Here is a 26,683-nt window from a genome sequence, read left to right on the forward strand (position 1 = left end):
AAAAAAATCTGCTTATCTTAAACTGAACTATTTTTTAAATGAATACTCTGAATTCTAAACTGATCGCATTTCCATAATGCCTTGACTACTACTAGGAATTTCAAAGCCTAATTTACACTTATTATCTAAAAAATATGCAAAACCATGTAGTATAAATTTCTATCCTGATCGAAGTCTTCATCTTTCTAAATTATCCTTACTTCCCTGTAGCCTTGATCTTTTTATTTAGTTTTAACATTATGGTACTATTTATACAAATTATTTCAAATCCTTTTTGGATTTAAGCAAGGTCTATACAATAGTCTTCTTTACTAACTCTACCCTCTGCCTATTCTCTGAATGATCATGCATGACGGCTTTCCCTTATTTTTGCTCTATACATTTCCCTGGGCAATCTCATTTATTTCCATGATTTCAAATGCTAATGGAGTCCAAATCTCTACCTTCAATCTCTACCTTCTTTTAAGACCCATTTTGAATAACAGGGTACTACACTCCAGATTAAGTGTGTGTTTTTAATTAAAGTATAAACTAGGAGTGATATAAGCAAGTTGGTGGAACAAAAGGTCTGTCATGCCTATCACCCCCTCCCCCCACACACACACTAATTTGGCATTCATCCATGGAAAAAAAGTGCCTTTCAGGGAGTTTTTGGATCCAGGTAGCAGACCATGAAACCTGATGCAGTCTAAGACTGAGGAGAGGCATGCTCACGTCCTGGTGGCTAACTTACTGATCATTGTCCTAGCTACCAACCTAGAAATGGCTCCATACTCTTGACAACTTAACTATAGACCCATTTGGTTTTGGATCTGTAACCAGTACCATACACCAAGGGACCTAGGAGGAGTCATACCAGCCAGTGTTTCAGGTATGGAGACACTGGTGCCAGCTGTGGGCCCTGAAGTGGCCCATGAACCAGCTCTAGTCTTTCATGGTTCCAGTCTAAAAGTCCCTGGAGGTACACCTGCCAAATTCAGTCACACTGTAGGTTCTATATGGGTCCTGAAACTGAGCTCCAGCCCATCCCTCCCACAACCACCAAAGAGTCCCGCTGGCACAGGGACCCAGCAGTAATGACTGCTGTCTATGCCTCTGAAGATCCCGAAGAACCTAAACTTGGTTCTAGTCCCCTCATAGCCAAAGTCTGTCACCACTAGTGAGAGTTCAGGGTCCCTGTGGGAGACACTCCTATCTGCCCCCCCCCCCCATGAATCTTGAAAGCTCCTGTACTTGGCTCTAAGCCCCTCACAGCCAAAGGCTGCTTGCAGACCTGCCAGCCCAAGGACCCAGAAGGAGAATGGGATCATATATTCAAAGTGCTGAAAGGAAAAAAAAAAAAGGCCAACCAAGAACACTATACCGAGCAAAACTGTCTTGAAATAAAGAGATAATGACCTTCTCAAACAGACAAAAGGAAAGTGAGTTCATCACCATGAGACCTGCTCTACAAGAAATACTAAAATGAGTTTTTCAAGTTGAAATCAAGGACACTAAGTAACAACATGAAAACATTAAAATATAAAATTCAATGGTAAAAGTGGATATAAAGTCAAATTCAGAATACCACAATATTGTAACAATACTGTATAAATCACTTTTATTTTATAATATAAAAATTTACAAATTTTTGTAGAATAATCTACAATATTATTTTTAAATAATTTAATTTATTATTAAAATAATATCTACAATAATTTATTAATGGATGCATGGTATAAAAAGATGTACAGTATGACACAATGGCATAAAATGTGGTGGGGAGGAGAAGTAACAGTGTAGTCTCTGTATGCAATTGATGGTAAGTTATTATCAGCTTAAAACAGTCTATTATATCTGTAAGATGTTCATGGTATCCACACACAAAACTCTATAATAGATACACAAAAGAGAAAGAGTAAGGAATTAAAGTATACCACTACAAAATATAAATCACAAAGGAATATACAGCAAGAGATGAAGAAACAAATGAACTGAAAAAAAAACACTCAGAAAACAATAAAATGGCAATAGTTAATCTTTACCTATTGATAACACTTACAGACTCAACTCAAAAGACAGAGAAGAGCTTAATGGATTTTAAAAACAAGATCCAACAATATGCTGCCTACAAGAAAGTTATTTTAGCTTTAAGGACACACATAGGCTAAAACTGAACAAATTGACAAAGACATTCATTTCATGCAAATAGTAACCAAAATAGAGCAGAAGTGGTTATACTTATATAAGATATAACGGACTCTCAGTCAAAATCAGTCACAAGAGACAAAGATGATTATTATGTAATAATGATTAAAAGGTCAATGCATCAAATGGATATAATCATCATATATATTTTTTTTCCAACACTGGAACACATAAATATTCAAGGCAAATGTTAACAGAACTGAAGGGAGAAATAGACAGCAATACAATAATGGTACAGGTTTTCAATACCCTACTTTCAACACTGAGAAGATCATCTAGATAGAAATTCATAAAGAAGCAGCAAACCTGAATAACACTACAGACCAAATGTACCTAACACACACAGGACACTCCATCTAACACACCAGAATGCACATTCTTCTCAAGCCACACAGAATATTCTCCAAGATCATATAAGGGCCACAAAACAAGCCTTAACAAATTTAAGAAAATTGAAATAAGACTTCTGGCCAAGATGGAGGCATGGGTAGATATACTTTGCTTCCTCAGAAACCAAAAGAAGGATAACAACAAATTTAAAAACAAAAATTAACTAGAACTGTCAGAAAATCAAACTGTATGGAAGTCCAACAACCAAGGAGTTAAAGAAGAAACAATGATCCAGACCGGTAGGAGGGGCTGAGACAGGGAGCCTGGGTAGAAAGGATTTGTGGCAAGACAGTGGCTAAAGGACCAGGGCAGGCAAGATGGTGGCTGTGGGGCAGACCCACATTTTCGTGCAGATAAAACTGGGAGGAATAACTGGGGAGTGAGAGAGACAATGCAATCCAGGGTTCCAGCACAGGATAAAGCCTCAAAATCTCTGACTGTAAAAACCTTATAGGGGTTACAGCAGCAGGAGAAACTCCCAGCTTCACAGGAGAGTTCATTGGAGAGACCCACCAGGGTCCTAGAATATACACAAATCCACCTACCCGGGAATCAGTACCAGAAGGGCCCAATTTGCTTGTGGGTAGTGGGGGAAGTCACTGAAAGCGGGGTGAGAGAGGAGTAAGCAGCATTGTTCCCTCTCAGACCCCTCTCCCATATATACCACCACAAAAAAGCGGCATTGGTTGCCCCATCCTGGTAAATACCTAAGGTTCTGCCCCTTACTATGTAACAGGTGTCCCAAGACAAAAAAAAAAATATGGCCCAAATGAAAGAAGAGATCAAAGCTCCAAAAATAGAACTAAGCCTCAAAGAGACAGCCAACTTATCAGATGCAGAATTCAAAACACTGTTAATCAGGGTGCTCACAGAAATGGTTGGGTATGGTTACAAAATAAAGAAGTGAAGGCTATGCAAAGTGAAATAAAGCAAAATATACAGGGAACCTACAGTGAAGGGAAGGAAACCTACAGTGAAGGGAAGGAAACCAACTCAGATCAATGATTTGGACAAGAGGGAAGACATAAACATTCAACCAGAACAGAATGAAGAAACAAGATCCTGAGAAATAATGAAGTTGGAGGAATCATGCTACCTAACATCAAACTATACTATAAAGTCATAGTAATCTAAACAGCATGGTAATGTCATAAAAACAGACACATAGATCAATGAAATAGAATAGACAGCCCAGAAATAAACCCACACTTTTTTAGTCAATTAATATTTAACAGAGGAAGCAAACATATAGAATGTGATAAGGATAGTTTATTCAACAAACAGTGTTGGGAAATTGAATGATTATGTGCATAAAAATGAAACTAGACCACCTTCTTATGCCACATACAAGAATAAATTCAAAATGGATTAAAGACTTAAATATTAGACCTGAAACCACAAAAATCCCACAAGAAAACACAGGCAGTAAAATCTCAGACATTTCTCATAGCAATATTTTATCTGACATATTTCCTCAGGCAAGGGAAACAAAAGAAAAAATAAACAACTGGGACTACAGCAAACAACATCCACAGCAAAGGCAACCATCCACAAATAAACTGGCAAGAATGGGAGAACATATTTGCCAATACATCTGATAAGGGGTTAATGTTCAAAATTTATATAACTCAACACCAAAAAAAAATCCCCAAACAATTCAATTTTAAAAATGGACAAAAAACCTAAATGGACACTTCTCCAAAGAGGGCATACAGATGGCCAATAGATATATGAAAAGATACTCAATGTCACTAATCATCAGAGAAATGCAAATTAAAATCACAATGATGTATCACCTCACACCAGTTAGAATGACTATCATCAATAAATCAGCAAATAAAAGCTGAGAGGATGTGGAGAAAGGAGAACCCTTTTGCACTATTGGTGAGACTGTAGATTGGTGCAGCCACTGTGCAAAGCAGTATGGAGATACATCAAAAATTAAAAGTGGATCTGCCTTTTGACCCAGCAATCTCATGTCTGGGAGTGTATTTCAAGAAACCCAAAACACTAACTCAAAAGAACATAAGCATCCCTATGTTCACTGCAGCATTATTTACAATTGCCCAAATATGGAAGCAGCCCAACTGTCCATCAATAGATAAGTGGATAAAATAATTATGGGACATCTACACAATAGAACACTACTGGGCTATTTAAAAAAGAAGATTTTACCCTGTGCAACAGTATGGATGGACCTGGAAAACATTATGCTAAGTGAAATAAGCTAGTCAGAGAAAGTCAAATACCATAGGCTTCACTCATATGTGGAATCTTATGAACCAACTGAACTAACAAGCACATTAGGGACAGACTCATGAAGAGCAGGATGACAGCTCTGGTTAGGGTTAGAGGTGGAGGGATCAAGCAAAGGACTCATGGACAACAGTGTGGTCATTGTGGGGGCAGATATAAGGGGAATAAATGGTAATGGAGAAAAATTCAGTAAAAAATAGATTAAAAAGTAAATTTAAATTTTTTTAAAAAATCATGTTATACACCTCAAACTTAATGTTATATGTCAATTATATCAATAAGGCTGAAGAAAACATAGTAAAAATATAAAATAAAATATAAAATGGTTACTGCTCTCATCCAATTATGCTAAAAATAAAACCGTTTCAATTACTAAAATTAAGTTAAATTATAATGCTTTACATATGTGTTCAAAATCCCTTGTCTGTTCCATTATATTCACTAATTACATTTAGCCCCCAAGACCAGGTGATTTTACATACATAATAAAATAAACAACACAAATGTTGGTGCTTCTCCATCAGAATGTAACACCCCACTAAATTAGCTTTCTGAAAAACATGAGTTTGATATAAAATACCTTTCAAAAGTCAATATTGGTATCCCCCTCTTTCCATAAGTTCACATTACACCACTTCACTTTTACAAAAGACCTACATTAGTACCTGTTTTTCCTCACCAAAATAAATCCAAAGAGAATTTTTGATGTTACAAAAAGCAAAAAGTAAAAACAGCATTTATCACTTGTTTTACAAAGAGCCATTATAAAGACAGCCCACACCTAGCAGCAAGATTGGCATTGGCAAGCTCCTTCCCCAGGAACTACATTCAGCATCTCAGCATCAAGCCACTATAACCTTGAACTGTGTATGTGGGCATGTGTGCTTTATCTCAATTTACTCTTTTGTATCATGCATTCCTGCTTTTACTACATGTCAGTGTCATTGTAGGTTTTATGTGCTATTTGGTATGATTTAATAGATTATTTTTTAGGTCTGGGAATGCTAAAAAATGTTTCCATATAAATTGATGGTAACTGCTTCTTTATGCCATTTCAGCTTATGAAAGGTTTCATAAGAATGCTCTACTTTTGGGTAGAAAGCATCTACTTTGTGGGGAAAACCTGTACACCAAATTTTTCATAAGCTAAATCTACAGCTAACCATTCCCCCAGATGTTTGCCTATAACAATTCAGTCATGGTTGAAGCACCATTAATTAAAGCACTCTACTACAGTAATTGTTACTGATCTAAGGACATATCTAAACAAATACGGGATTTGTAACAAGTAGGTTGGCCTCCTATAGCACCCCAACAGTCCAAAACACTGGCTTTACTTTAAAAGCAAATAAAACAAAACAACTCCCATACACAAAATTTATGCATTTTTAAATTTACATTTTTACAAAGTATATTCTATTAATACTTATAGAATTGATAAGTTTAAACTAATATATGTACTGTACTTGTCTTTTTCAATTGTTTCTTGATAAATAGTAAATCGGTCCTGCATATAGTGTTCATGTTTATGAAAAACATCACATGTTGGCTTCCAGCTATGGGGAAAAAAATATTATAATTAGCATCTCAGAATGACAAACAAATGGTAAGAGATAATGAAAATAAATGTAACTGCTTAAAAATAAACAAATCTTTCTCTTCCTGGAGAAATCAAGCTTCCATCAAGAAAAATATTTCCATCTCCCATCACCCTCCCACCACCACTATCACCCTTCATGAAATCATACATATGCTCAAACAAATATAATTATCTGTTAATTTTTACATAAAACCTGTTTTGGAAACATAACCAGGAAAACAGCAACTGTAACAGGGCTGGACTACGTATTGCTTTGACATTTCTAGCATATACTCTGCAACACTGCAATATCATACTCCTAAGATTTTGGTTAAGAAATTCTTTTGGGCCCTGAGTGGTGTGGCTCAGTAGGTTGAGCACTGTCTTGCAAACTGAAAGGTCACAGGTTTGATACTCTGTCAGGGCACATGCCTGGGTTTCGGGCCAGGTTCATGGTTGGGGGCATGCAAGAGGCAACAGATGCTTCTCTCACAAGTCAATGTTTCTCTCACTCTCTTCCCCTCTCTCTAAAAATAAATAAAATCTTTTTTTTAAAGAAATTCTTTTGGAGTAAGCATTTGAAGTGCTTGGATAAGGACTAAAGAGAGTCTTTATTCTCCTTTGAAACTTAAAAAGTCAGGTTGTGACACTCCCCTGAACTAAGAAAGAAACTAGGCCAAAATGAATTATAAAATCAGATGGTAAGAATAAAATAAATATTCATCTTATACACTTTTTATTACGTGACTTGAAAAATGTTACCAATGTGAAAAGTCTATAATTAGCATACATCATGGCAGCTTCCATTCTAAGTATTGTTCAAATATTTCCTCTAGTTCCTTTTTCTCATCTTTTTTTTTAAGACTCAAAAAGTATAACTGTCCACTTTGGAAACACAGAAAATCACCCATATTCTCAACACTGAAAAATAAGTACTGCTATTTTTTAATAAATTGTTTCCTTTTGCTTTTTGTATTATTTTGGTGTGTTTTTCTTTTTAATCTGTATGTAGTCATATTTATCCATTTCCTATGTTATTTCTACTTTTGGTGACATATTTAGAAAGAGTTTCTTCTCTTAAAGATTATATAATCACCTATATTTTCTTCTAGTACTCTCATGAATTCATAGTACACATTTAAAATTATTTTTTAAAGATTTTATTTATTTATTTTTAAAAGGGAAAGGGAGGGAGAAATAGAGGGAGAGAAACATCAATGTGTGGTTGCCTCTCACATGTCCCCTACTGGGGACCTGGCCTGCAACCCAGGTATGTGCCCTAGACTAGGAATTGAACCAGAAACCCTTTGGTTTGCAGGTGGGTGCTCAATTCCCTGAGCCACACCAGCCACGGCTCTTTATTTAAATTTCTAAAGCAACATGCTGACTTCATGAACTACAAGTGCTCACGATATTAAAATCAATAGATCCTATTAACTGTTCTCAGAACCCAGCAGAGATTAAATTGTATAATACAGTACATCTTGGACGCAACAGGTTCTAAGGAGAAACTATCAGTTCTTTTCCAGCACCCGCTGCAGCTAGTTGATGGTAGAACCTACTAAAATAAAAACCTAAGTCAAAAAGAAAAAAAAGTTCAACAATATATAGTTTTTTATTGACCTGATAGCTAAAAAATTTAAATACTGCTAATTCCTGTGTTGGCAAGGGTGTGAGAAAATAGAAACTCTCATAGGTTGTTGGTGAGAGTATAAGTTAGTATGGTCTTTTTAGAGAGCAGTTTGTCATTATCTACCAAATGTTTAAACATGCATATTCTTTGATCTAGCAAATTCATTTCTAGAAGTTCATTCTATAGTAATAGGTCTATAAATGTGGAAGGTACCTATACATGTTGCTTATAATAGGAAAAAACTGGAAACAACCTAAATGCCTATTAATAGGAGAATGGTCAAATAATTCAGGATACATCAATATTATAAAATACTATGGAGCTGCTAAGAATGAAATCTATACATAATCATTACATATACAATACCATTTACATTACATATTGTTAAATTTAAAAACAAGTTGAAGAATAAGTATGGTATGATCCCATTTTTGTAAAAAAGGAAAGATATGAAGATAGATGTGTATATAAGTATATGTAGTAATGATGTTGAATATTTATTAAAAAGGTCTGAAAGGATATACACAACTGTTAAGAGTGATTACTACAAGGAAGAGGACAGGGCTGGGTGGGGACTGCAGGCAGGGAAAATCTTTTTTACTCCATATATTTGTATAGTTTTTGAATTTTTATATTAGGTATGTGTTACTTTTATAAAATTTTAAAACTAGTATAAAAAGCAATGGGTTAAAAACAAAAAGGGCTTGTTAAAATTTTGAACAAAATATTTTAAAACAAATCATTCTAAAGTATAGTATCTAATACAATGACAATGGTTCACATAAAATTAAATACAAAAAACCTAACATTTTTAAAGTATTTGTAATATACAATAAAGTTTCATTAACAAGTCTTTATTTCAAAATATGTATGTCTTACAGTGGGTTTAACTACTAGAATCCTGAGCCTGAAGCTATATCAAAAGAATTCTCAACATATTGAATTTTTTTAATTTTGAAAAACTACTAATTTTAGGTGAGGTTTCACTAGACAAAAATAAGATCTTAAAAATTCAAAGATGTAAATTATTTCAAATTTATTTATGTAATAGAAATTTTACATACTGAACCTAATGGGATCTGAATTAGGGAGATCTTATAGCATTTCTGTTTTTCTTTTGAACCTCTTGTGATCCCTTCTTACAAGACAATTAAGACTTAATTCATCATTGTGCTAATATAAAATACTACTTTAAAACAGTAGTTTCTATAAACTCAGAAACATTGAATAAAAGGATACAGTAACAATTTCCGAAAGTGCTATTCTTTCAAATACTCACTTACTACAGTTGTCTTTGATTTCCTTACTATGTTTACAGTAATAACCAATTTCCTCATCTGTTGTATGTATAGTTTCCTGTATCTTACAAATAGTTGCTTTATTTTGTTTAATATCATCAAAGCTTTCTGAAAAGAGAAAATATTTATTTTCTTAAGGTAGAAATCATAAATTAAAATAAACAAATAGAATAGAAAAAGAAGTTATGGCAACTTACCTAAAAGGAAGACAGCCAGAGAACGGAAAGGAAATAGGCTTGAGATGGGAAGGGCCATATATTGAAAAGCACAGAACCAGAGCCAGGCTTGCCCCTATACCCAGAAGCTAAGGATTTGTGTTTGGGATTGAAGAGAAATTAAATATCCTCTTTATTGTAAAAGGCTAGAGTAAGTGATATCTAAGATCAGTGGTATCTTATGATACCATGTAAATATTTATCCATACATGAAACTAATACAGGAGTTTTGTTTTTGACAAATGTGAAATTTCTATTTTTCTATTCAGTAATAAATGTCAATTAATTATTAAATGCACCTTCAACTGGCTTTTTACTAGTGACTAAAACGAGATAAAAATAGTTTCATAAAAAGATTAAAGTAAAATGTTAATACTCCGTATTCATTTTTGTTGCACAAAAGATAACCAAATTCTACCTTTTCAGAACTATTAAGAAATTAATGATTGTTTTCTTTTGATAGTTTTTCTGTAGAAGATTGAAATACTATATTTATGTAATTTGTTTTGCCATTTCACTCCTATTTTCAGTATCATTATTCCCAAAAAATAGGACATTAATGCATCAATCCTGGCCCCTGACTGTATCAAGTATTTGAAATCACCTGTGTTATTTGAAAAAAATAACATATTTTCAACTGCACTTAGTTAAAGGGTCATTTTAGCTTATAGCAAAATTCTTCAACACAAATTAAATACTGAATTATAACCTCCATGTTCCCTTTCCCATCAGATCTGAACACAGGTCTTGGTGGTCATAAAAGGCGAAAAAGTAATATGAAGTTAGCCTCACAGCTCTGTAGCATGTGGGCTGGTTTTGAACAAGGTAAAAAAATACACACACACACACACACACACACACACACTGAATATAAAATTTTATTATTGAAAAGCCTGTACTTAGGATAAATAGCTCATTGTTAAGCCCTGGCTTGTGTGGCTCAGATGGTTGGAGCTTCATCCTGCGAACTGAAAGGTCACAGGTTTGATTCCCAGTCAGGGCACATACCTAGGCTGCAGGTTCAATCCCTGGTCGGGGTGATACCAAGAAGCAACCAGTCGATGTTTCTCTCTCACATCAATGTTTCTCTCCCCCACTCTCTCTCCCCCTTCCCTTCCCTCTAAAATTAATAAGCATGTCCTCCGGTGAGGATAAAAAACATAGCTCATTATCAGCACTAAATAGAATTGGCACAAAACTTATTCCAACTATAAGTTACCCTAAGCAAGGTGGCTGCATATTACCTTATATGCCATAAAAAATTAAAAACTGAAACATCTTTATCATGCAAAACTACTTACTATTAATTCGGTGAATCATATCTTCTTTAGTTCTTATATCTTGCTCATACTGAAAAACTAAAGAATTCTTTTTTTACTTCATTGTTTAAACAGCAAATGATAATACAACTAGTTATGTATGTCTTTATTTTTATTTTATACCTACCAAATTCTAGCAAAAGTCTGTCCAAGCTGACAAACAGGCTGTCATTCATCTTGGACACTGCGTTTAAAAAAAAAATTGTAAGGACGGATTTTCTGAGCTCATATGCAAAACAGCACGTATTAAGTAACAACTTTGTTAACATAGCATTGTTACAGAAAAACGTGGATGGATCAACAACTGGGAAGAGGAGAGACCCATTCAGCTCAGTACTGAGCCTAGACCTAGTAGGCACTTTATTTTTTAAAGGTTTTATTTATTTTGCCCTGGCTGGGGTAGCTCAGTGGATTGAGCATGGGCTGCGAACCAAAGCATCGCAGGTTCGATTCCCAGTCAGGACACATGCCTGGGTTGCAGGCCATGACCCCCAGCAACTGCACATTGATGTTTCTCTCTCTTTCTCCCTCCATTCCCTCTCTAAAAATAAATAAAATCTTTTATTTATTAGGAGAGAGGGAGAGAAGCATGAATGTGTGGTTGCCTCTCGTGCGCCCCCCCACCCGGGACTTGGCCCGCAACCCAGGCACGTACCCTGACTGGGAATCGAACCTGCGACCCTTCAGTTCACCGGCCTGCGCCCAATGCACTGAGCCCCATCAGCCAGGGAGGCACTTTAATCAACACTTGTTGAACGCCGCTGCATTACAGACTCCCGAAGGAGCCTTCAAATTGCTTATACGTCCTCGTCACTGAATATCTGGAGGCCACAGACACCCAGATTTCTCAAAAGGATGCGCCTTATAAAATAAATATTCATAAAAGGAATATGTCCTTTCTCGGAGTGTGTCCTATTAGGAGCAGCAAGATTCCTACAGGACCAGTGCAATTTCACACTTAGAATCTACCACCGAGAACCCAAGAAACGGAGGTTTTCACAGAACCGCCGTCGCTTTAGAAGACGCGCCTGAGGCGGGCTTCGCGCCTCTGCTCGAAGGAGCGCGGCTTCCCGCGCGTTCTGAGGAGGCCAGTCCGCTCGACGGCTAGCCGGCTCGTGGCCTCCTCGCTCCGCCTCCTTCAGCTGGGTCCGCCCCGCACTCCAACCACCTGGCGCCCGCGGCCTCGGGCGGCACTGTGGCGTCGTGGCCCCGCGCCTGGAAGCCCCTGGAACGCGACCTCCGATCCAGTGTTCCCCTCAGACTGGGCCCACCAGCCCCGCCCCCCTCAGCCGCCTGCCCAGGATGACCACTGCACACAGCTCCCTTTCCCACCTATCTCAACGGCCCTCTGCGACCCCGACTTGCACTCCCTTTCTTCTCCCGGCCCCGGGGACCACTCCAAGTCGAATTCCAGGGCGTGAAGACGGACCCCAGAACCAAAGAGCCGGTCCCGCCCAGACCCGCGAAGCCGGCGGCAGAGCGTCAGATCCCGCCGAAGAGCGAGATCGCAGAGCGAGATCGCAGTCCCCGCGAGACTTGCAGTGAGCAGTCACTCCTGCCTCTGCGCCGTGCGTGAACCGGGGCCTGGGAACGTGCTGGCGTTCGGGGATCCCTCAATGGAGGCGGGCTGGGAGCCTGTTGGGGACACTCCAGTTTTCTTGAAGAAAGTGGTTTTTTTAAAGTCTACTGATTCCTCTTTTAACAGTTTTAAAAACTTTTGGAGAACAGTGATAAAATTGATATTAACTTTAACGTGACAGTAAAAACCACTCGAATGAATCATCGAAATTGAATTTTGCATTCAGCATTTTTCAAAAGTTCTTCAAGCATAAGATTTCAAATATTTCATTCAACAAACAATGTAGGAGTCATTCGTTTTGAATAAAATGCACACACAGATTCTGCTCAAAATACTGTCTTTAAGCATGGATGGAACTGGAGAGCATTATGCTAAGTGCAATAAGCCAGGCGGTGAGGGACAAATACCACATGACCTCACCTTTAACTGGAACATAATCAACAAGAGAAAAAAGCAAGCAAAATATAAGCAGAGACACTGAAATTAAGAACAATCTGACAATAGGGAGAGGGGAGGGGACAGTGAGGAGAAGGTGTTCAGGTACTACTATAAAGGACACAGGGACGAAACCAAGGGGGTGGGTGGAAGCTAGGGAGGGAGGTGGGCTTGGCGGCGGTGGGGGGCAGTGGTGGGGAGAAAATATAGACAACTGTAATTGAACAATAATAAAGTAATTTTAAAAAAGATGTGAAAGAAAACAACAGTGTCTTTAGATAATTTATGCTCTTTATATTTAGCATCTCCAAAGTGAAATTAAAAATGAAAAAGAAGTAATTTAAACAAATCAGTCCCCCCAACTGCTTAATTATTGGTGTATTTCCAGTCAAAATGTTTTTAATACTAAATGATCTAAATAATTGCCTCAGTTCACCACAACCTAAGTTATTTCACAGATTACTAAAACGAAAGAGAAACCTTCAGAAATTTTTTCTTGGTCAAGTGCCTCAGACCATACATGCATAGCCAATTTTATTATAATGTGATATAATGTCATTTATTAGTTAGTATTAATGATAGTGAGCCATCAGAGCCTTAGTTTGATGATGTAATAAACTTAGCAGCTTTATTCATATATTTTTATGATATCTTAATTAACTACCCCTTTTAAGGAAGACACAAGAGAATAATATAAAAGCTAAAGTTATCATTTAGTCTTGTTGGCATTACATTGCTATGAGTGTCGAGAAAATTTGATGGGTCAAAGAATTGATCCATTTCACCTTAACAGTAGGTTTTCTTATGGAAATTGTGGAAACCTAGAAACACCAGCTTACTGAAACCTGGACATCAATTTATTTGCATCAAAATTCACATCTATTTATATCCTAACTACTCTCACAAAAACATACCCAAGTTCTACTGACACCACTGCCACCTATCCCATTCCAAAATCCCTTCTGGAAAAGGTGTTCCATTTACTGGAGAGTTTCAAACAATAAATTTTATTCTCCCCTCTAAATTCCCCAATGGAATATAGTGCTCCATTTGAAAAAATATAGAACATTGACTCAGGTAAACATTTTTCCTAACAAATAACTTTCTAAGAAAGTACTCTCATAAAAATCTCTTCCTATTATTATTAGCACCTTCCCCATCTTGCTCCATACTTACAAGTCAGAATCTGAAGAAATTATTTATTTAAACCTGCTGCCTATTCTACTTGCACTGTTTCTCTTTCCTTTTACTGCTCAATTTATCCAGCAGAAAGTATGTCTCCTACCTACAATTCTTTTCACTCCTTCCCTCATTGACTTTTCAACTCAATAGCTATCACCATCATATTTAAGCACTTTCTGAGATAATCAATAAAATATTTTTGTTCCAAATCTAATGGTCTTTTCTCAGTTTTATTTTCCCCTCTTTTTTTTTTTTTTTGTCTAACTCTCTTCTGTGTTTGATCTCATTAAAATTATCCAGAACCCTGACTTCCAAGATACTACTCTCTTCTAGTTCTTCCACCTCATCTACCGGCCCCTCTGATTTTGGCTTATGTCTTTCTCTCTCACTGTCACCACCCAAATATGGGCTCTTATCAAACCTTTTTCTTTAATTCTACTCTTCATCCCCTTTTCTTTCCATTGTTCTTCCATAACAGCTTCATTTCTCACTTCTGTGCTTTAAGCAGTTTTAAACTCCCAAATCTATACTTCCAGTTCTATCCTATTATCTGAAAATTATCCAAATATTTACATTTACATGTTTTGTCATCATTCTGCATCTAATGCTCTGTTCCTTAATTTAATAACCTCCTAGTCATTCTACAATTCTCAAATTCACGTACTTATTCTTCATAGTCTTTAACACAGTTATAATTCTATATTACTTATATAATTATTATATAAACATCTATCCCACCCACTATGTTTCATGAGACCAGACCCAGCCTCCTCTGTCTCTTCTCTCCAAACACCTTGGCAGTAGTTACAACAAATAGGTTACAGCAGTAGTTTGTCATAATGGCTATAATCCTACATCAATTCACAAGCAATTCCAAGGTAATAAATGCCTCTTCATTCTAAGAACAGTCCTTATAGGAAAAACTGTCACAGAAGAGGAAGTAAAGCAATGTGAATCTGCTAATGCAAATTTATTTACATGAATGTTAATAAGGTCAGTGGGAAAAACAACAGGCCTAAAGTATGCCAGGATATTCAAATATGCATGACTAAATTTACATTCTAATATTGTAAAACAAAAACCTTTTTTTTTGTTTCCTCATTTGATTCCCTGCATTGGGATTAGTGCTGCCTACTTCCCAGGCCAAATCAGGTGGATACATTCACCACCTCCTTGAATTACCAAGGCCATACTATGGGTAGTTATTTGATAACTCTGCTGTCTATTCCTGACAATAATCTTAATGCTAGTGGGTTTCCCTCTAAGTGTGTGCAAACCACAGTAGGCAAATGCAAAATACCCAGCCTTTTTTGTTCTTGTAGATCTTGTAGACACCATTTAATGTTAATCCAATCATCCATTGTTTCACTGTACATACTATCATCAAATAAACTGTGATTGAGGGTCACATTTCAAAGGTCATAATATGCAAGACTGAGCAAAAGAACATGGCGTTGAATGGAGGTCCCATCTCCCCTATAATCCACAAACAGCAGGGTTGGTAGAAAGAAAAAATAGACTATTAAAGCAGATTACATTACTAACAGGTAAAACTACCATGGCTGGGTAGACTCAAGTACTGTACCAGGCTATAATATAGCGTATAATATAATATATTAATCAACCAGTAGGGCCTGTTTCCCCATAGGTCAGACTAGGAACTCCCGCCTTAAGACACCAATATCATAAAGACATGGAAATTGCAGAAAATGACCATTGCCTTGGCTCTCACCAGAAACCAATGTACTATACTGCTGACAAGGCCCACCAAGGCCCCATTATACCTGGGAAAAGTGTCATCTACTGAAATTTGCAAGGGAATTGCTCCCCCAGGATGGCCAGATAGCTGCTGGACAAGCCACCCCCACACTAGTAAAACTCCTTCCTGACTACTTGGAGCACATTGGTGAAAAGGGGGCTTGTGTGAGATTGTAAGACCCAGTGAGGGGTGAAGTGTTGGAGTTCCTCAAAATGATGTGATTTCCAGTTGACCTACAAGCAGGACCCAGGCAATCAGAGTCTCTTCACCACCTCCCCTGTCCTTGGACTACATGTTCTACCTACCATTTTCACAATGGGAGCCATCTTCAAGGCCTTGAAAAAGTAAGATGTTGTGGAAACAATCTGGGCTGAACATATGACTGAACCCAGTTAAGGTCTCTATATATGTAAACTTTTAAGATTTAGTGGGTAGGTATTGTGATCTATTCATCTTCACTGCCCAAGACAAGCTGTGGAAGTTCCCTTGCTTATCAAACCTGCTCCCTACCAGTCTGGAGTGGTCTGCCTCTTTATTTGATCTCTTCCTGGCTCCACATATTGGACCAGTTTACAAACAACACAATTCCATGGAAATTCCCACTGGACTTTTGGTGGTGGCAAAAAAGACACTTGACAAAACTGAATAAAAAGAATAAATATCCCAATCAAGGGATATAAGTGGGAAATTCTCATAATAAGAAATTTAAATGACAAATAAAATATGTGTGAATGCATAATTTTATTAATAATAAAAATGTCTATTTTTAAAAATGAGAGACCATATTTTCACCTATCAAGCTGGCAAAGATTTAAAAGAAGGATAATGGGCCCTGGCTGGTGTGGCTCAGTGGACTGAGTGCCAGCCCACAACTGAAAAGTCACTGGTTCGATTCCCTGTCAGGGCACATGCCTGGGTTTTGGGCCAGATCCCCAGTTGGGGGTGTACAAGAGGCAGCCAATCAATGTTTCTCTCACACATTGATGTTCCTCTCCTTATCTTTTTCCCTTCTTTCCACTCTCTGAAAAATAAATAAATAAAATATTTAAAAAAGAAAAGAAAAGAAGAAGAATGGTCAAGATATGAGGATAATGGCACTTATATAGCATAGAAAGATGTAAAAATTGTTTAAAATTCTTTTGGATAAAAATTTGAAAATATATATTAATTTTTTAAATGTATAAACCTATTACCCATTTATTTCACTTCCAAGAATTTGAAGGAAAAAAACTGGACAATGCATAAAGTTATTCATTGCTTTATTGTTTATAATGGTGAAAAACTAAAATCAGTTTAAACACACATCAATAAGGGACTTGTTAAATAAATTATGGTGTGTATGCTATGGAATACAACACAGTCATTCAAAATGACAACATGTATTTATTAGAAGGAAAAATGTTTAAAAATGTTATCATGAAAAAAGGTCGTAAAACAATATAGATATTGCTGTGGCCAGTGTGGCTCATTGGTTGGAGTGTCGTCCAGGAATCAAAAGGTTGCCAATTCCATTCCTGGTCCAGGCAATTACCTAGGTCACAGGTTCAGTCCCCAGTCTGGATGCCTACTTGGGAGACAATTAATCAATATTTCTCTCTCTCTCTCTCCCTCTTTCTCTAAAAGCAATGGAAAAAATGTCCTCAGGTGAGGAGTGTGTGTGTGTGTGTGTGTGTGTGTGTGTATTATAGTTTATCCAGAAGGTATCCATCCATGTGCTATGAAAAATACAGACATTTATTGAAGAAGATATGTAGGACAATGACACCTCAGTCCTCTTCAAAATAGGCACCTTGGGACCTCACACAGTTCTCCCAGCATCTCTTCCACTGTTCAAAACACTCTGCAAAATCCTTTATTGGAATCACCATCAGCTGCCTAGTCATTTTTTCCTGAATCTCATCAATGGTCTGAAATCTATTCCCTTTCAAAGGTGATTTTAGTTTTGGGAAAAGCCAGTTGCAGGGTGCCAAATCTGGCTGTAAAGGGGCTGAGTCATCTGGACTGCCAATCTTTGTTGACTGCAACCTGTTCACGTTCAACATTCTCAGGTGTTCTGCTTGTTGTAGGCCTTCCAGAACATGGATCACTTTTGACAGATTCTAGACCATCTTTGAAGCATTTGTGCCACACTTTTATTTGCACTGAACTCATTGCATTTTTGAAAGCCTTCTGAATCATCCAAATAGTTTCCACAGAAGAATGTTCCAGCTTAATGCAAAATATGATGCAGATTCATTGCTCTACTCACTCAGTCATTTTCAATGCGATCCCACATTGTACACATGCTTACTCAATGGCATCGACCATCCCCACTGACTAATATGGTGAAGGTGTCATTGTTCAACATGCACATCCCAGTCCACTCTCCTTGGCTGCCAGGTTACATAGATGTCACACAAATCATTCTTGTTTTATTAAAAATGGCTGGACTTTTTCCAGTCAGTCCTTATGAATATGTATATATATGAATATATATGACTATGAATATATATATCCAAAAAATGGAGTTATGTATTGGAGGATGGGCCCCTTGTAGTACAAGCTTCCCCACTAGGTGAGTGTTCTAGGAACCCATCTGTATCAGTGTACCAGCTGGTGTTGTTGGGAGACGCTGCACTTGGCTTCCATGAATTGGTTTTTTAAAGACTCTTTCAACACATTTGCCCATTTCCTGATGGGTAATTTACCAGCACACCTGCCCACACTGCATTGAGTGTTCAGCAGTTTTTGACTAAAAATGGCATGACCCCCCATGCCCCACTTCATTCACCCAATCTCATCCCTGAACAACCTTTTTTTCCCAGATGAAAAAAGTCCTCAAAGGGAACCATTTTGCCAATGTGGAAGAGGTGAAACCAGAAACAGCAGAAGCACTAAAAGGCATCAAAATCAACACGTTCAAAAACTGTTTTGAGCAGCGGAAAAGACATCTCAATAGGTGATTTTATCAAATGGAGAGTACTTTGAAGTGACTGAAATTTAAACATGTAAGACCAAATACACATTTTTTATAAATAAATTCCAAGGGGATTTGGGCCCCCTCATGTGTGTATAGATCTTTCACCTTTTACAGTACAGATAATATGACAGTATTTCTGTCAAAAAGAAAAAATATGTAGCTGTGTGTAGAAAACAAAGGTTTATAATGACCTGTACCAAGCAATAGTGATTATCTCTGGAATACTGTCATTACAAAATAAAATGCTGTCACCCACGACTCCATATAAACTTAGTATTTGGATATTTATTGCAATAAGTGTGTATTGCTTTTATGAGGAAACCAAACCAAACCAAAACAAAACAAAAAAGTATTTTCAGTAGAGGAAAAAGAATAGCACTCCAGATGAGGAAAATATGTAAGAAAAGAATCTAAATATCAATAAGTAAACCAGAGCAAAAAGAAGAATGGAGAGAAATGTGTGAGTCTACATGTGTGTATATAATAAAAACACACTGTTTACAACTGTGTGACACACTTCTAAATAATATTCTTGAAACAGAAGGGACACACCGCAGGGAAAACTCTAGGCACACCATTTCAGAAAACTTTGGAACAGGGGTAACAGAGATGAAGGAAAGTGAGGAAGTGAAAATACTCCAAAAGTCTGATCCTATTTGTATGGGGAGAAGAATGAGGAAAGTAGTGTCATGGTAGGGAAAACTGCGTGCTTGATGGAGGAAATGTTAAGTATCTTGTTTATAAATAGTAGCAGAGTCATATGTAACAATCAAGAGAGCAGGGACAGGAAAGAAAACCACTGATAGGTTCATACTGCAGAACTTCCAAATTATTGTTTCAACCTAGTGAAATAAAGAAATATACAGATAAACTGCAAATTTCTTCTTATATCTGTGAGTTGTACTTTGATATGATACAGTAATATGTTTTCACTCTATACTAAAAACATGCAGAGAGGTATGGAATATTTTATCTTATCCCATGAGATAAATTGACTACTTTAGTTATTTATTTCAGTTAATGTCCAAAGAGAAGTTTTAAAAGTAAAGCTGAATGTGAAAATGAAGAAGTTAATGGAAAGTCTCTTCAGGAATCTTGCCAGCCTTGACACTGAATAATGCTAAGGTGAAAAGTCTGTAATTTATAAAAACAAAGTCAAAAGGATTAATTTTCTTCTTGTAGATGGACCACTTATAATGTTCTATTCTTTCAATTTACTTCCAAGAAACGTGTGAGACTAGTACATTTGTCATATGTCAATGTGGGAGGCTGGGGAAAAGCTCCCCAAAGACATATTCACTTCCTAACCCCTAGAATCTGAGAATGTCACCTTATAAAACAAAATATGTGATTTAGTTTAGGATCTCAACAGGAGGCGTTTATCCTGGATTATACAGGTAGGCCCTAAATGCAATTATACGCATTTATAAAATATAAGCAGAGGGAGTTCTAACAGAGAGAGTGAGAACACGAGCAGGGGAAGAAAGGGGAGGGAGGAAAGAGAGCACAACTTAGGAGAGTGAAGGAGGCAGAGATTGCAGAGACGTGCCACAAATTGAGAAATGCCCACAACCACTAGAAGCTGGAAGAAAGAAACTGATTTCCCTCCAGAGCCTCTGGAAGGAACACAGCAACTTGATTCAGACTTTTGGCCTTCAGAACTGTGAGGGAATAAATTTCTGTTGTTTTAAACCACCTAGTTTGTGGTAATTAATTATAGCAGCCACAGGAAACTAATACAGTGAATATTTGGGAAATTTCAAGTAAACTATCTATTGATTCTTTAGACTGATTTACTGAAAAATTAGTGGTTCATAGAACAGGAAGGCCAACCTCAAAGTAACCTACAGCTTGGAAAATTTCCAGAGACCTAAGCAGAACACCAAAGGATTATGAGACCAAAGACAAGATGGAAAGTAAGACAGCATTTATGTAAAGGGTTGAACTAACAGGTTAAGTGGATGGTTTTCCCCAAGAAGGGAACCAATACTTGCTGCAAATTTACTATGAGCCAGGCATTATGCAAGGAATAGTCATTCATAATCTCATTTAATCTCCATAACTACTGTCTATGATAAGCATATCCAATAAGGAAGCAGGGTATTAAAAGCATGTGGTTAGTGTAATTATTTAAACTCAAGTTATGTAGAGTCCTGGATCTTTTCACTATTTTATCTGCTTCCGTGAAGTTCAGTTGGAGAAGCATCACTGCCCTAAAACATCATTATCGTGACACTATTCACTTTACCTTTGATAAACACTCCCGTCCCCTATCTACTTCGAGGAGCGAGCACTTTCTCTTTGTCTACCTCACAATTTTAACAAGGCTTAGTTTAGTGAGGAGATATTTGGCAATGATGAAAGGGAAGTGGAGGAAAGAGTCATAGAATAAAAACAAACAGAAAAGGAAAGGGAAAACATAAATACAAATTATTACAATATAGAGAACTATCAATCATTGGGAAATAGAAACTTTCAGAGTCCATGAAAAGGACTGATAAAAATAAAAAGGTAGACAAGGAGAAAGGAGATGAGAGTAGTAGAAAATGTAACTAAATAAAGGGTAAAAATTAAAAATTAAAATTAAAAAATAAATTCAGCCCAAATTTGAATAGCTATAATGACAAATTATATTAGTTTCACCAAAACCTAGGAATGGCATAGATTTTGGTGAAATTAATGACAAACCAGAATTCCATAGTTTGAAGAAGCTGGGAAAAATATCCGCTGTTAAAGGAAACATGCACACATTTCTCTGCCCCCTTTTTTTCCCCCTAAATCTACTCCCACTGTCTGCCTATATAATTCCCTGCCAGAGCTTTGCAGCTGGTCCCCACTGGGGCTTAAGCAGGCTCCTCTCTGTGTTTCCATTTAAAAATCTTTATTTCAATAGGTGGGCCTAGAGCATCTGCACTCCCAAAATTACCACACAACTGATCCAAAATGATTGAAACAAAATTGGTTTCAAAAATTGCCCTTAGGCTGAAAAGAAGATGAAGGCTAACATTTCAGACCTAAAGAAACATTTATCACAATTCTGTGGTCTGTAATAGACTTCTGTAATTGTAATAGAAATCTTGACAGCTTGCTAATTATAGAAATGCTAGTGAGCATCACTGTTATTTTTTTTGAAAGATCTGACAAATGAGCTTGGAGGGTTTTTTTGTTGTTGTTGTTGTTGTTTTTGTTGTTTTGTTTTTTACCAAGCCTTACAACACCTCAATTCCAATCTCTCCTCCCCCAAGAGGCTGGATTCAGTTCCATTTTCCTGATAATATACAGTGTGATGACTTAGAAAAAGATCTTCGGTAAACCCAGACATCAAAGTCCCCCCCACCTCAAAGAAGACAACTGAAGTCTCAGAGCCACATTTGAGATTCGAGAACTTTTTATGGTTTGCAAGGGTATGCCTACTGACAAGACTCAGAGGAGTTAAAATCTCTCTGAGACCCACAAACTAGAGTGCACCAAACTCTGAAAGTCACAGCAATGGGAAACAACATAGGGCTTTACACACATTCATGAGTGATTCGCATCCTCGACCCTCAAACTCAACTGGAATTACACCTTCTTCCTGGGTTAGGGAAAGCAAGGCATATATAATGGACACAGGTTCGAATCTGTATTTTAAACCTCTCAGCCACTAACTAGCTGTGTAATATGAGTAATCATTTAATCTCTTTGGTTTTCATATTTTTTCACTTGTAAAATGGAGATGGCCTGAGAAATAACCTTCAAGCATTGTTGTCTGTCTCAGCAAATACTCAAAAAGCATGGATTACAACATAATAGAAACACTTTCCCAGAGATATTTTTAAATTTTTAAGTATTCAGTCAGTATAAGTATCATTTACAGTAAATTTTAAGAAACAAAATTACAGTAGGTTCTTAGGAACAACTTTTATCAGAATGGCCTAGAATTAAGGTGAAATTAAAAGTACATTGATTCCTTTGAAAGCGCTTCAACTTTGAAATAAACAGAATTTTAGCAAGTGTTAGTAATGTCTGTGCCATGTTGCTTATTTGGAATTCTTGGAACAGGGTCTTAACAGTGGTGCTACTAACGTTTTGTTGTAGGGCTGACCTGTCCATCCATTGCAAGGTATTTAGCACCATCTCTGGCCTTCACCTATTAGATATCAGTTTTGACAACCAAAAATGTCTTCAGACATTGTCAAATGTTCCCTGGAAGGGGGGAATAAAATTGCCCTCTGTTGAGATTTGCTACTTTGAAGGGTAACACGCTATATAAATGTATTTCTTGTAATGCAGCTTTTAAAAAGTAGATTCTGCTAACCAAATGGGTCAACTCAGTGAATTTAAGGTATTTCTTGGAGACTAATGCCTCTCTTTGATTTTACAATACCCAAGGAGAATTATCATTTACCACACATATAACACATGTAACTAATACATAAATATGACACACATACAATTGAATGTCATAATGTTTGGCTGATCCTAGAGGACATAAACAAACTCATACTTTTTCACTTCATTGAATTTTAAGGTTTCTATGTGTATTTTAGAAAGATACTTTGATCTTGGATTTGAAAATGGTCAAAAATAACCTGGTGGTGGAAAAAAAGGTCAAGCAGAAAACTATGAATTAATCATTCTTTCAGACATTCAACTAATGTTTCATTACTGATACCAAAGTGTTTACAAATGACACACTGGTTACATTTTTAAGCATTAATCCTTCACAGAAGAACTCATTGATAGATACATAGCCCCAAACAAACTATCTTGTGCTGTTGTTAGCACTGTGCGGATTTAGGCTTACCCCACAGAAGCAGAAAAGAGAGAGAAAAGTGAATTCAAGACCATAGATTAAGCAAGGAGTATGACTTGCAATATACTCTTTGGTTAAAATACAAATTCTCACCCAAATGTCTAGGAGCAAATACAAACAAGAGGTCAAAACAGAGTTGTATAGTCAACCTAACACTTACAGAAGAACAATAGTGCTAGTTGTTACTTTCAAATGGCACATTTTCCCAGTTTAAACTTATAAAAATTTTCTCCACTTAACATAAGCATCATTTTCAAAGTAGCTGGTGAACAAATTTGCAAATAACAACAAAAATATCCCAATCTTTTAAAATTACATCAATATTTTAATTGTAATACTTTTTGTCAGTTAATTTTACAGTGCCATTAAATCTACAAAACATGTCCCAATGGTGTTTCTTCTCAGAAATACACAATAAAGTGGCATCTCTATTCTTTGTTACAAGGTACATACCGGCAGGGGTACAATGCATGGAATAGAGCAATCTACCTGGGGAGCTTATTAGGATAGTTAGTACTTTAAAACTAGGATATTGAATTAATTCCATAATCTGAAGATCTGGATCACCAAATTACATAAACAAATACATGTACCTATATTTATGCATATAATATCATTTGAAAATCAGAATCCTAAATTCAATAGTAAATGCTTGAGAGTGTGAAATTCTAATACCATAATTCTAAAGATAGTAATTTTAATTTTCTAGACTTTTTTTTTTACATTATTCTCACCCACTGGCAACATACATCTTTGAGGTGGGGAGGAATCAAGATTTCTTCCCTCAAAATCAAAATGAACATATTAAAAACCCAAAAGACTGGGACCACACTGTCTCCTAGTCTGTGACTGACTCTCCCATGCAGCACAAATACCTTTATCAAGGAATTCAGATACGTGCAATTGCTACGTTCTTAAAACCCCTGACTATGTGAAATGGTGTGGCAAAGGAAAAAAAGGCATAATTTATGTCACAGGTGTTTGATTTAGGAAGAGTCAGATAAAAGACAAGACAAGAGATTGGAACCTGGAGGTAGTGTGTTCACCTAAGCAGTGCTCTCCACTGCAAATCTTTCAGCAGACTACAACCAAGACTCCACGTGTCCCTCTGCTCCAGACAGGAAAATCAGAAAGGGCGAGAGGAGGTGTGCAGAGAATCCCAGGCTGAACACCGAAGATTTCTACTATGAACCTCACAACTAACTTCCTGAGGGCATTTTGCGCTGCTGCCTCCGCACTTAACAGTTAGACACAGAATCTGCCGGAAGCGGGGGAGGGGGGCGCAATGTCTTCTATTTGTTTGTTTGTTTGTTTGTTCGTTTTTCTCTCTCTCCACATTTTCCCCACGAAGTGGAACTCTGAGTCCGCAGAAAGCAGAATAGACGACTATGGATTTCCAGTGAGAATTAAGCATTTGCCCAAGGCCTCCCAAATCTACTAACTGCAAACCAACAAGAGAAAGTTTCAAAATTGCCCAAGTAGGCCGGATGCCAAGGGCTGCCATTGCACTTTCTAGGTTTCCTGGTCAAGCGTAAAAGAAAGCAATGGAATGGGAGAGGGGGGTAGCAAGTAGTACCACAAAATTGGTAAAAAGCTATCCTTTGGTAAAATTAGGGAAAATCAACCCGAAGGTCCGGCTTTCGCTTGGCAAACGCGAGAGAAGTGCCCTTTAAAGGCGGGGTGTGGGTCACCGCCTGCTCCACTACAAGGCTGTTTCTAAGGAACTCGAGGGAGTTTCTCCCATTGCCAGGGATGGGGAGCTCGCAGAGTTATTCCGTGTGTCCTTTCCCCGGGTGAAGCTGATGAACGAATACACAAATCTAATGCGCCGGGGGGGCAGTTTATTTCCTTCGAGCTAACACAATTAAACCAAGTTCCCCTGAGAGGGCGAAGATGGGATTTCTTGACAGCAGACCCTGGCCTCCAGATACTTCTCAGATGCCGTCCGCCCGGCTCCCAGACTCTGCGCCTGGCGGGGCTCGGACTCGGCCGCTGGGAGCCTGCGCCCTTTCCCAGGGACTCCAGCCAGCCAGTCCTCGCTCTGGGCCTCAGTACTCCGGGCGCCCTAGACGCGCGCAAGCCAAAGCACCCTCTCGTCTACTATTTGGCACAAGTAGTGACCAACAAATGGAATAAATATTCCCATTTCCTGGGTAGGGCACCTAGGCTCAGAAAATTAAGACGGCTTGCTCATAAATACTAAGGGTAAGAAGCCGGTTACCCCCGAATTCACGGCTTTCAGCCTGTGCAGCAAAAGGGTGCTGGAAGGCGCGGTCCCCTCCAGCCGGCTCTGGGCTCTTGCGGTGGCTTCTGCTTGCAGACGGGAAGCCTGAAGCAACTCTGCTGGGAGAGCGCGCAGGGGCAGACATCCCGAGGATGGAATTCAGAAACCTCAGCAAACTGGAGCAGGGCCCAGGCTTTCCTCCCCCGGCCAGAAGTGCCAGAAGAAAGCCCTCTCGAGGCCCCGCTTCACCCCGGTCCGGCCCCCAGGACTCGCGGAGGTTCTGTCCTGCCGGTTGTGGCCCCTTGTGTGTAATGGTTCTCACTAACAGTTGTCCTTTGGAAGTCACCCCAAGCTAGGAAAGGTTTGTGCTTTGTCATTATCCTCATCTCCCTTCTTATTTTGCCTCTGCCCTGTCGCATTTCAAGAAAATGAACTTTTAGAAAAGAAAGCCTCTCCATTGAGGTGGCTGGCAATCTCACAGAAATGATGTAAAGGGCTGCAGGGCTTTTTCTTCCCCTCTGCTACTTTATTTTCGAGTGAACTGTGAAGATCTGTGAATATAATATCAGGATTTCCCGTCAGAACGAGCTTTGCCCTGCGCTCAGGCGTGGCGTGATCTGACCCGACACCTCCAACCATCTGTGCTATCTATATCCCTTCTGATTTACCGGAGCCGTGCACGCCGCGGACGAATTGTGCTTGATACTAAAGAAAAGACAGCCTGGGCCCAGTCCAGTCTGAGGCGAACATTCCTATCTGACTCTTTTCTAGGGAGGGCCTCCCAAAGACTGTTTTCCCCTCCCAATCATTTTCTTCAAGTAAAACAACCCCCTGTCAAAGACCCAGGTGAGATCATGGTTTCTTTTTATCTAG

At 37.9% G+C, this 26,683-nt stretch overlaps 1 protein-coding gene and 1 non-coding gene across 2 annotated transcripts in view; one reads left to right on the forward strand and one right to left on the reverse strand.

Moving 5' to 3' along the window:
• The window catches only part of C1H14orf39 (chromosome 1 C14orf39 homolog), a 50,637-nt gene extending 39,578 nt beyond the window's left edge, over positions 1-11,059 (reverse strand). The window contains exons 1-4 of the mRNA XM_036010641.1: positions 11,005-11,059; positions 10,860-10,916; positions 9,325-9,451; positions 6,300-6,389 (exon numbers count right to left, since the gene is read on the reverse strand). Coding sequence (XP_035866534.1) covers positions 6,300-6,389; positions 9,325-9,451; positions 10,860-10,916; positions 11,005-11,053 — 323 coding nt within the window. The 5' untranslated portion in view covers positions 11,054-11,059. The remainder of the gene's footprint in view (positions 1-6,299; positions 6,390-9,324; positions 9,452-10,859; positions 10,917-11,004) is intronic.
• Positions 10,265-10,384, forward strand: LOC114493690. Its single transcript, XR_003684299.1, has one exon. It is a non-coding gene; the product is annotated as a small nucleolar RNA SNORA61 (small nucleolar RNA).
• Positions 11,060-26,683: the final 15,624 nt, after the last annotated feature.

The sequence above is a fragment of the Phyllostomus discolor genome, chromosome 1 (assembly GCF_004126475.2).
Source record: "Phyllostomus discolor isolate MPI-MPIP mPhyDis1 chromosome 1, mPhyDis1.pri.v3, whole genome shotgun sequence".
NCBI lineage: Eukaryota > Metazoa > Chordata > Mammalia > Chiroptera > Phyllostomidae > Phyllostomus > Phyllostomus discolor.